Raw genomic sequence first — 12,261 nt, 5'->3', positions numbered from 1 at the left:
TGTATTTTATGTATTACAAAAATTTATCTTCAAGTTTTATTTATTTACCGCCATCTTATCTTTCAACATTATTAAAAAATTATTCCTACGAAGTTGCGTGTATTATATGTCCTGAAACACACATTTATAGCCTACTTTCTATGATTTATTAATGGTAATTAGAACTTTACTTTATATTTTATTACATAATGTTATAATAATTATTAAGATATACAAAAGAATAAAAATCAATTACGATTTACTATAAATTAACCGTATGAGAGGACTGTCTTTAAGCTAACGTCTCATCAGATAGGTCGTGTTCCAAATTTACTGCCAGCACTGAAAATGCTACAATTTACGTTACGTGCACTATAGATTTTCAGTACTGACAGTCAATTTTGGAACACGGTTGGAACAATAGTAACGTATTCTAAACAACACACTCGATGACATCTCTAGGCTTTATACAGAAGCAAATTATCATTTGACGATAAGGTAGATATTTCGCTTACTTGTTATCATCCTTGTCGTTCATATAACGACTCTAATTGTTCTATATTATAACTTTGAAAAGAATATCGTCAACACCTTAGCACTAGTTGTTAACCGATTTTAATTATTTTTTGGTTAATTTTTATTTATTAATGACACATATACGTAATATAAATTTCCATAAATTTTTTGAATAGCTTGATATGAATCTTACAATTAGTAAATAATAATAAATGTATAAAATTTACAAATTATGAACTTATATGTTATATTTTTGTACATATGCAATACTTTTATAAAAATTTAAAGAAATCTCGCATTTTAATACCAGAACAAGAATAACAGATAACCCTATATTTGCCTATCTAATATTATATACACTTTTCTAAAAAAAATGTGCTTGTTTATAACAACAACGTGATAACTTAAATAAAAAATACACACAAGAATAATTTCGATGTATCTTCTCAATAAATTCAATTTATTTATACGGCAAATATTTAAAAAAACCGTATCATTGTATCTTACATCAATTATAATATTTTCACACGTTAGTATGTATTCGATTTTTGTTTAAGTGTAAAAAATTAAGTCTTTTCTAGAATAGAAAATTACATTTTATCTATATGATAACATAGAAAAAATTCTGACTGATAGTTGCATTAGACGTTGGCCTTGTTCTGATAAACATTGCCAGTACTAAAAATCTACATAGTTTATGTTACATATACTATATCTTTTCAGTACTAGCAGCGTATCACATATCAGACGACGACCATCATACATTCACAATTCACGATAGTCCGCGTCAGGCGATCAATAAAATACAAACACACGCATTGATTCCGTGTAGGAGTCTGTTACATAATTAAACATTTCAGCATTTTATGATTATCAAGTCTATAATAGCGTGTACCGAGGGATTATAGTGAGACAACTTGAGATAGAACGAGAGATAGTTTTCGTGCTGCTGTAGGAGTATCAAATGCAACTGAGCTTTATCGTTCCTAGAGCGAGACATCAAACGTAGCAGGTACCTATTATAAACTAATGTATTATGTACCAACGCTCCGTACGTAGGTATGTATGTACAGTAGAAACGCACATTAAATGCGTTTCAAGGCGATGTCGTCTCACAACAGTACACAGCTTGATCTCGTCACCGTCGGGGGAATTCTTCGCTACGTTCAGCATGGGTGAATCTAGTACTTATCGTATATCGATCCATAGTGTCCGATAAACATATTTTGACAGATATAACAAGTTAGGACGCGTGATAACATTAAAGATACTGAGAAAGACAGATTTTCACAGTAAATTAAAAGTTGACTACGTCATTCTAGCCTATCTATATGTTTCATCTTGATGTAATAAAACGATTAACTGTAAACAGAATAATTATAATAAAATCATCACTTATGTATATGATTTTTTACATTAAAAATAGTACTTAACTTTATTTTGAAATTGTTAAGTAATGTAATTAACGTATTATGCGGTTCCGCTCGTCTCTTTCGTTGAAGTGAAAAAGTGTATTGGAAATACGCATTGGAAATTTTTAAGGTGGTTCTTTAGTAAATCGAGTTGCCATAGAAATGTCTAATTTTTTTATATAATGAAGTCGAAGTACCGAAATTAACGTGTGCAAAATTCTACGGTAGGTTAATGATGAAATAAGAGAGAAAAAAATGTTGAAAATGTAACCTTAATGATAGATGAGGCTCGCAGACGCTTCTTTGACTAATTGCTTACAAATTTTACCATAGATTTTTCTCAAAAGAAGATTATAATAATTTTAAAAATTACGATTTTAATAGTCACAAAAACGACCATTCTGGAAAGATATTTACGTGCATAAATTTGCATATAAATTTAACCTCGGAAAATAAACATAATCTTATCTTGTTTCCGATGAATATGCAGCTTTTAATTTATTATCATATTATTTCATTAAGATGTGCATACAGTTTTAATATTTTATCCAAATTATGCAGATATTTGTAATTTTGGGTAGGCCCTGGAAAGGCACCTCAAATTTTCGGCACTTTACTAAAGAACCACCTTAATGCTACAGTGCGATAAATTGACGATACAACTGATGTTAGTATTTGTAAATTTTCTTATCTCGCTTCTTATTGTCGAGTCAATGTATCCAAAACTCAATTAATTCGGGCTATTAACTTTTTACACAATTGAAACGAACAGACTTTATTACCATACCGTCCAAATAAATCCGTTTAATTATGATACGTTTATTCCGACAATTATAATTGATAATCTAAATTGCAATAAGTGATAGATGTATATATATATGTTTATATATGTATATATCTATAAAGTCTTAGCAGGCTTCGATTTGTCTCTCCAGTTGGACAACGTGATAACATCAGACAAACTGGTAAATTTTTTCTTATATTGCAAAATATATTTGCTCTAAGATATGTTTAAATCCGTATAATCGTAAAAAATAATAATAAAGATCAAGTTTCTTACGAACGAACTGTTCGAATTTTAATAATAATATTATATTATTGATAAAGATTAAATTTTTTTAGTTTATTTAATAATTCTTAAAGAATCACATACACACATTCTGTTAAAAAAAAAATCATTTTACGTTGACAAATAGCACCGGAAATATATAAAAAATCTATAGGCATACGTAATAGAAATACTTATCATGAAATATTTAATAATTATTTGAAATCTACATATTGGGACAAACTAGCAATAAATACAAGGTATTTTAAAATTATAACGATTTTATAAAAAGATATATAAAAATAATTATCACGACAGATAAGCAGCATGATTTTGCTGAGTTGTCTGTTTCAATTTAATCTTGCCTAAGTTTATCAAAGAACATGGTAAAAGTGCTCGATCGAGATTTTAAATAATTATTAAATGTTTCATAATAAGTATCCAAATAACAAAAAATCTAAAATTATGACATAAGTCGTCTTTTAGACGCAAAAAATGTCTTATGATCTGATTTTAGATACTTTTCGTTGTCTGGCTATTTTAATTGTAACGGCTTTTCTTTGATATATATATATTTCCGATGATATTTATCAATATACATATACAATAATTCTTTATTCTTTGGTTATACATATTCTGCTTACTCTCTAAATCTCATGGAGTGAAATCTCACTCGAAAGTACTGAAAATTTAGCCTGTCTTGAAAAAAGATTGAAAATACGGCCACTCTACGGTCACTCTTCAAGAGCGACAGATTTTCTTTTTAAAGAATATAGAGAAAGATAAACAGATTTACTCATTTGGAATGAGATTCACTCCGAAGGAGTGAGATTCCATCTACCCTGGTATTATACTCCAAAAAAGGGATTGAGATTTCACTCCTTCGGAGTGAATCTCATTTCAAAAGATTAAATCTCATTTTAAAAAGAGCGAAAATCTGCCACTTTTAAACAAGAGTGGCCGTATTTTCACTCTTTTTTCAAGACAGACTAAATTTTCAGTCTCTTCGAGTGAGATTTCACTCTACGAGATTTAGAGAGTATTTTTAAAAAGCTCTATCACATTTGTAATTTAATGAAAAAGTTAATCAATAGGAATTTAATATAATATCTATCTAATATAATAAGAATTTTTTCCCAAACTTACTAGCACTTCGTTACTAAATTTTCGAATTTGTATGACTACATTTTGCTAATTTAAAATTATTTTATATACATTTATTATATACATTAATTATATACATTTATTACAACAAGTACCTAAGAGTTTAATGCCTATAAATTATTACATATATAAAATTTTTTCAGATGTATATCGTTATATTGTTAATATTTTGATGTTGAATTTTCAATTTTACTTTTCGTTAAACTAGAACTATCTTATACACAACAATTCAAAAAGCTATATAAACTTATATATGATAATCCAAAAATTCTTAATATCATCTGAATTATTATCTGTCATAAATTATATATACTTTTTGGATTTATATTGCTTTATCATTAATTATCAAACATTACGTTATATGGTCATATTCTAAACTACGTCACGTACTTTCTCATGTATTATCAATAGCGTCAATAACTAACACTTATCCAACATAAGTGCTCTAAACGAATCAAGAGTGTTTATCATTCACCCGTCGAGTGAATACCCTATGAAGAATTACGACTAAAGATAAACACTCCATTATTGAATCATATATGTGTGTGTGTGTGTAGGTTGGAAAGATTCCATTTCCTCCGTATTTCAGATCAATAAATACAGATAGTGAAAAATATGACAGATTTTGATACGATAACGAAAGGCTTGTTTTGTTTCCGCAAATACATTGGCTAAAAGTATAAAGCACATCTACAAATTAACATAAACGTTTTGTATCTAAAAAAGTTAATTAAATAACAGTCTTATATTGAAAAATAAAATTTATTTTTATAACAACTTTAATATCTTGTTAGTTTCCATTTGTATTTTATTACAGTTTTTTCCATGAAAATGCAATAAATTGAGAATGCTTTATATTTATAACCAAGACTGTATTCATTTTCATTTTACGTTATACTCTTATATAAGTAAAACATATGATTAAGATCGAAATTTCTTATGTTCCTATTTTACTTACATTAATTACGTATAATTAACTATTGCTCCTTAATTTCTTTTATTATTGTTAGACGCTCGAACTATTTCGCCTTTTTTTTCAGGCATTCATAAATATTGCACGGGGAAAATGGTGTACATTAACGTCGCCGTTTGCCTGTCAGTTCTTCTGCTTGTGATCGGATTATCCGTGGGTCTGAGCGTGAACACCTTCAAAGGACGAGATGCTCTCGACTCGGCACCTCTTATCGATGGGTAATTTAATCGTATAATCAGAGAAGCGTGCCGATGAGAAAACAAATGAGTTTGACATATATTTATTCGATCGATATTATTTAGCACAGCAGATAATTTTGGGTAATTCCGAAACATTACGAGTTGCGTCAAAGAAGATAAAAAATTAAAATTTATTGATTTATTTTTTAATTAGCTGATAATCAAAATACTCATTCCTCTGGGCTTTAATATTTTCTTACGTATTTCACCTTCTTTACACATTTGTTTCACGATTTAATGCTGTTATGTTTACGTAAATATCAACATGACAAAAATTATTTCAAATCACATAATATACATCGACTGTGTAAAAAATTTAGTGTATTCTGCAATAGTGCAGTAATATATACAAACTTATCTTTTTAAAAAAGATAAAAAAGCATTAAGAATGCACGTTCGAAAAAAAATACTGCATCAAATTAAAAAGTAAAATCTAATGTTACTATTTTTACTAATTTATATTATACGGTAAAATCTAAGTGATATGATATGTTTCTTTTGTATTTTCATTGAAGGTTTTCCTATTCCAACCCAAGCAATAATTTAATTCTCTTTTAAAAATTATTATATTACAAAATTTACTTAATTATGAAAGAACAAATCTTTATTTCTAACAATACAACGAGAATCTAAGGGCATATATCTAAGAGTCAATTTTTAGTGTGTGAATAATACAACGTTTATTAAGTTAACAGTCTGTAATAAAGTTCCAATATATATTTAAAGAGTCATTAATATAGTCTAGTTTCGATGATATTACATGTTTCGGCATTTTGGATCGTGCCATCATCAAATATTCGTAAAAAATACAATAAAAAATTTTTTTATTTAACCATTTCTCAGACGAATGATGGGGCTGTATAATTTATAAAAAATTCAATGGATAATTTTCGGAAGAACAGAAATTGCTCGTAAATTGTTCGTAAACGGTTAGAAGACTGATTGTTGTAAGTTTTTGAGTGTCCTAATAAGATAAAGTCGGTTAATTTTCTTATAAATTAAATAGCAAGCAAATTCGTCGTTTCGCTGGATAACTCATCGAATTTCTCTTGAATTTATTTTTCGCGATGATGCTCGTCACAATTGTTGTAATTATAGTCAGTGTGGCTTAATATTAATAAATATAAATGAGTCATCAACGAAAATATATTCTGTGTACAGTATTCTGTAATAACCGAACAGATTGCAGTTTAAACATAATTTCGACTGGGAGAACATCAAAATTTGACATGAAGGGACTTGCTATAATAAACGTCTAATATCAAGGATGCTCTCAATATAAAAAAAAAAACACAAAAAAACAGCCAAAATAACGGAAAGCTATGTTTTTATATTGTTTTTTCGATCATACGAAAAGATATCTTTTTGTCGGTTTTTCGCTTTGCCAAAAAGACAACCATATAAAGATGACAAAAAATGTCTTTTTTAAATTGTCTTGTCGACAAAACTGAAAGACGTTTTATAGACATCTTTCCATCTTGACGAAAAGACAACCTAAATATAACATCTTTTTGATGTTTTAGACATCTTTTTGCTTTGTTGAAAAGACAACTTAAAAGGGATGTCGTTTTCTTTTGGAATGTCTTTGTGCTGTCTGGGATTTCTTTTACATCAAGCATCTGATACGCGTATATTAACTAGTAGGTAACTTTCTATTAAATTATCTTAATTTCAGCAATGTATTTAAAGAACGATGTACTAAATCTATTAAATATGCATTAAAAGGATTAATTAAATACACATATCGCCGAAATTAAAATAATTCAATAGAAAGTTACTATCCGTATCAAGTGTACGATGTAAACTATGATGTCTCTGTGCTTGTCCTTAGTGCCGATCACTATTGTGTCCAAATACGTACTATGTTCAGATATTTTTAAAATATTTTTAATAAAATACGATTTGACCAAGTAAATCGATATTATGTGATTGCATCTGCATCCTATGCTTCTCCTCGCTTTCTCTCTCAATCAGCTAAATTTATCTGCGGTCATCGTTATATTTGCAGCCACAACGATTTACCATACAATTTATATAGCAAGTTGAACAATCACTTATCGACTTTCCGTTTCGAAGATGATTTAAGCAACGACGATGTCTGGGGAAAAACCGTCTGTCCAACGTGTTTCACCGATCTACCTCGTCTGACTACGGGAAAAGTGGGTGGACAGGTGAGTCACGTCACGAGATCTTGCATAAGAAGCCATACGAGATTAATTATCTAAGAATCACGCAATCTATATACTCCACAATTGGTAGATTAGTCATTTTATCTCAAATGTTTCCCTTGCAATAAGTTCTCCTTTCATCTCATCTTCTCTTTCTCGTGCTTTTTCGTTTATTATTTCATTTTTTGCTAAGTGCCTGCAAAAAGTTCAATTAAGCACCAATGAAAAGTAATGTAAATCAATGTTACAATTTCACATTCACAGCAATATAACCGTTATGTAACACAAGTATTATTTTACATTTGTGTCGTTGAGTATAAAATTATTACATGAAGTTATGTTTATTTTTTAATTGATGTTTATTGAGAGGTCATTATCTCAATCTTCGTGAAAAAGCCTCTATCGCGGGATTTCCTACTGAGGAGATAATCCTATCTGTTGTTCGCGCAATAACGTGTGAATCACGTGATTTTTCAGTTCTGGGTGGCATACGTATCGTGTAAATCGCAATACAAGGATGCCGTACAGCTAACGTTACGTCAGATCGACGTGATTCGACGACTTATTCAGCGATATCCGAACAATTTGCAATTGGTCACCGCCGCGGGGGACATCGAAACCACGTGGAGGAGCGGCAAAATAGCGTCCATGATAGGCGTCGAGGGAGGCCACTCCCTTGACTCGAGCTTAGCAGTTCTGAGACTCTATTATGACCTCGGGGTTCGTTATGTTACCCTGACTCACGGCTGCAATACACCATGGTATGTCACATGGATGCGGCTTGTATATGGACGCACAGAATCCAATATCCTAATTCTGCTTACCACAATTAGATACGTTAATGCCTCATTCTATTTAAGCGCGACATCCTTGAAAATATAAATCATGATACGAAAATAATCACATCCTATGTGATATGAACTTTACAATTTTTTATTCCTCCTTAGTAATGACTGATAATGATATTTTTTATATCATCTATGTACGACTGGCATTTTTATGTCGGAAACAGAGTTTTATCTCTCAACCTTTTATCCTAAATAAATTTTATCCTATAAAGTTCAATCCTAAATAAGTTTTATCTTAACTCTTAATCGAGCGCTCCTCCCGACCAAACGTTAGCGACACTGACTTGTGAGTGCCGTATCACAAATTTATTATTTAGGAGTTAATTGGATAAAAAAAATAATTGAACAACCGTCATAAAAGCAAGTAAAATATATTTGTAATAAAATATAATATATTAAAATTTAACGTTAAATGAAGAATACCGAAAGTCAGTAATAAAAAAAAGACTTGCATTATCAATGATTTTTTAAAAAAACAAATTTTACAGTACTCAGTGCCGCGGCGCGCCCGGTTAAGGGTTAAATAATACTCAATTTTAAATTTATAATGGACTTTATCTTTATTTTGACAGGGGTGATGCATCGCCCGTGAATGAAGGAAATGTTTACAATCTGACGGAATTCGGACAGGTATGTACGTAAAAATTTTTGAAATTATCATTGTTATTTATAAGTCTGATGTAACGCTTTAATTTTCACTTTGTACCATCACATGATGCAAAATTGTTATGAGGACGCAGCGTATCTTGATAATTATACAATAATAACAATGAGATGGCAATTGATGGAAATTTGTAGATATGAACGGCGCTTTTGATAATAATCAGAAAGCATGGACATATTGCTTAGATCGATGAGATATATTTAAGTTTAATTAAGCAAAAACGTCAATCATTGATTAAATAAAAATAAAATAAACATGCGATTGTGTTTAATATTATATAATTGCAGCTTTCGAGAGTTAAATAATTTTTATCGTTTATATTAATCGCATTTCGTATTAAACAAAATAGCTCAATTGTTGAAAATTTCAATGATCATCAGTAACAATAATACTTTATAAATTATAGACGATTGTTTATGAAATGAACCGAATTGGAATGCTGGTTGATCTGGCTCACACCTCTCATAACGTCATGCAGGAAGTGCTCGCAATAACAAAAGCTCCCGTCATATTCTCGCATTCATCCGCTTTTAGCATATGCAACAACTACAGGAACGTTCCCGATGATGTTCTGCAGTTAGTCGTAAGTGCTTTCGACGTTTTGCAAAAATTTTTTCACTCGGAAGAACCGCGAAAATAAAAAAATTTTTTATTTGAGAGAACTGGGTAAATTACACGAAAACACATTCTTTCTTTCAGAAAAAGAATAATGGTATTGTTATGGTGAACTTTTACAACAACTTTGTGAACTGCAATTCTTCGAGGAACGCGACGATAGAGGATGTCATAAGTACTATCTTTAGTTACACAGCAGTATTATGAATTACTTTAGATAGATAGTATACATATCTAAAATCAGGACGTAAGCTGTTTTAAAGGCGTCTTATGTTTCAACTTGGATATGTGTGCTGGGATAAATAAAATTAAAAAGATAAAAATTAATCTTGTGAATTTCCCCTTATGATGATTTTATGAAACAATATACAAATAATATATTCTTCCATGTTATTGCAATGCTTAAATTTATATTATTTCGTTGATCAATCAGTTCTACTACATGTGATTGCACTCTAAATTTCTTGTAGTAAAATCTCACTCCAAGAGAGTGAAAATATCCTTAAAAAAAAGTGAAAATATTTCACTTCTTAAAAAAAAAATGACAATTTTAATTCTTTTTAGAGTAAATTTTCACTTCAAAAGAATGAAATCTCACTTCAAAGAAAAATAAGATTTCACTCCTTTGAAGTGAAAATTCATTCTACGAAGAGTGAAAATTGTTATTCTTTTTCAAGTGAAGGATAGTTGTATTTTCACTTTTTTGGAGTAAAATTTCGCTACAAGAAATTTAGAACTAACACGTTTTAATCTTTTATATGATCAATTTTGATTAATTATATATTGATATATTTTCAGAACATATAAATCACATTCGAAATCTTATCGGACCAGACCATGTCGGTATCGGCGCAGATTATGATGGTGTAACCTCGTAAGTAATTACATTGACTTTATATCAACATAATTGTTACATGATGAGATATAAATAAATGCGAACAAAATATACTTGATGAAATTAACCAGAGTGCCAGTGGGATTGGAAGACGTCTCCAAGTATCCCGATCTATTCGATCGTTTATATGAGAGTCAAGAGGGAGAGCCAACATGGACCAAGGAGGATTTAGAAAAATTGGCTGGCAGGAATTTTATTCGGGTTTTGCAAGCTGCAGAAGGGGTGGGTGCAAAAATTATAAAAACAACTGTAGATAAATAGTATTTTATATTTTTTTTATTATGTTTTTACAAAAGGTGCGGGACTCATTATCGTCCGAATCGCCTCGGGAAGATACTATAACGAGTAACGAATTATATACTGCGCAAAAGAAAGAAGGACTCACGCCAGGCTCATGTCAAACCGGAATTGAGTATGTATTATCTTGCATAAATATTATTTTGTTAATTTAATTTATCGAAGAAAAAAATGGTAGTTTTTTTCTACGATAAATATTCGATGTTTAAAGTTTTTTTGCTATTTTAGATGGGACCAGTTAAATATAACAGATATTGAACAATCTGACTCGAGTACCACTACGGAAACGATTGTTAAAACAGAGACCTCGTGAAAAAATTTATAAAACGATATGTGATACTTTATTAACACATAATTAATATTAAAAAGTAAAGTATAAAAGTGTTGAATACTGTTACAATATTGTTTAGATATTATTTAACCCCCTTTATATTCTCGATTGATTTCAATATAAATAAAAGAATATTATGAAATACTTGGCGGAGTATAAAGAAATCTAATATATATTCTTAGAAGATTTCTAAAAATACTCTCGCGTCAATTTTAATAATTTTTGAGCTGAATTAAGACGATCATGATATTATAAACAATGTAAAATTATTTTTCTGATAAAATATATGATATAGATATATTTTTTATGCAATTGAGAGATATTATATAAATTATTATTACTTTTTTTATACTTAAAGATATCTCTCTTATGCTCAATTTCTTCACTTCCAGGTAAGTTGAGGATAATCTTATCCAGGAGATATCTCCATCGTATTTTAGAAAATATCTTTTGGATAAAAGTTATCTAGAGGTGAAAAAATTGAAAATTAGGATTGTTTTAAATATGAAGTACTTGTTATCTGATAGTTTTCCATCTCAGAGATATGAATAAGATATAATCATTCGAATTGAGAACTTATCGGCAGATTGAATACTAACGAAAAATATTTGTACTTTAAAACAAGTATTAGGAAGATGTGGGTAATCATCAGTTATAGCAACATTTAAATAATAAATAGTGTGTTTATATTTAACATTTTATTCTTTATCAAATATTTTATATTTTCTCGGGAAAAAATGTTTTATATATAATTATATAAAATTATTTATAATTTTATATAAATTTATATGATCGTATATAAAATATTTTTTCCCGGGTTACTTTTCTCAAAAATAATTTAAAAGCAGTTAACATTACATCATTTGACGTCACGCTTATAATTATATACATATAAAAAGACGAAGATTACATAGACATGCCTAACTATTTGCAAGATCGCTGGTCCGAGTCTCGATAAGATAACAACAAGACAAGAATCTGGCTTTCATATTATAAATGTAAAATTATAAAGAATAATTAAACATGTACAATATTAGATATTACATTATAAAATCGCAACATCCATAATTACTAGTATATTTACATCCGTATGATGAAAGCGATTATATAAT

At 29.4% G+C, this 12,261-nt stretch overlaps 1 protein-coding gene across 4 annotated transcripts; it reads left to right on the top strand.

Annotated features, from left to right (window-relative positions):
* The first annotated feature begins 1,296 nt into the window (after window positions 1-1,296).
* On the top strand, window positions 1,297-11,206 carry LOC108758668 (dipeptidase 1). Of its 4 annotated transcripts, none has more exons than XM_018503724.1 (12): window positions 1,585-1,670; window positions 2,814-2,872; window positions 5,160-5,310; window positions 7,340-7,502; window positions 7,977-8,260; window positions 8,920-8,977; window positions 9,418-9,594; window positions 9,711-9,801; window positions 10,425-10,500; window positions 10,593-10,743; window positions 10,818-10,933; window positions 11,047-11,206. In XM_018503724.1, the coding sequence occupies exons 1-12, from the start codon at window positions 1,585-1,587 to the stop codon at window positions 11,129-11,131; spliced, it is 1,497 nt and encodes a 498-aa protein (XP_018359226.1). In that variant the 3' UTR covers window positions 11,132-11,206. The 4 variants fall into 4 exon arrangements, with proteins under 4 accessions (XP_018359230.1, XP_018359226.1, XP_018359229.1 ...); XM_018503727.1 differs by having other exon boundaries at window positions 1,615-1,670; window positions 2,843-2,872; window positions 11,047-11,205; XM_018503726.1 differs by having other exon boundaries at window positions 1,657-1,679; window positions 2,843-2,872; window positions 11,047-11,205.
* Window positions 11,207-12,261: the final 1,055 nt, after the last annotated feature.

Source organism: Trachymyrmex cornetzi, unplaced genomic scaffold, assembly GCF_001594075.2.
Source record: "Trachymyrmex cornetzi isolate Tcor2-1 unplaced genomic scaffold, Tcor1.1 scaffold16, whole genome shotgun sequence".
NCBI lineage: Eukaryota > Metazoa > Arthropoda > Insecta > Hymenoptera > Formicidae > Trachymyrmex > Trachymyrmex cornetzi.
Note: the sequence above shows the minus strand (reverse complement) of the source record. Positions and strands in the feature narration are given on the sequence as shown.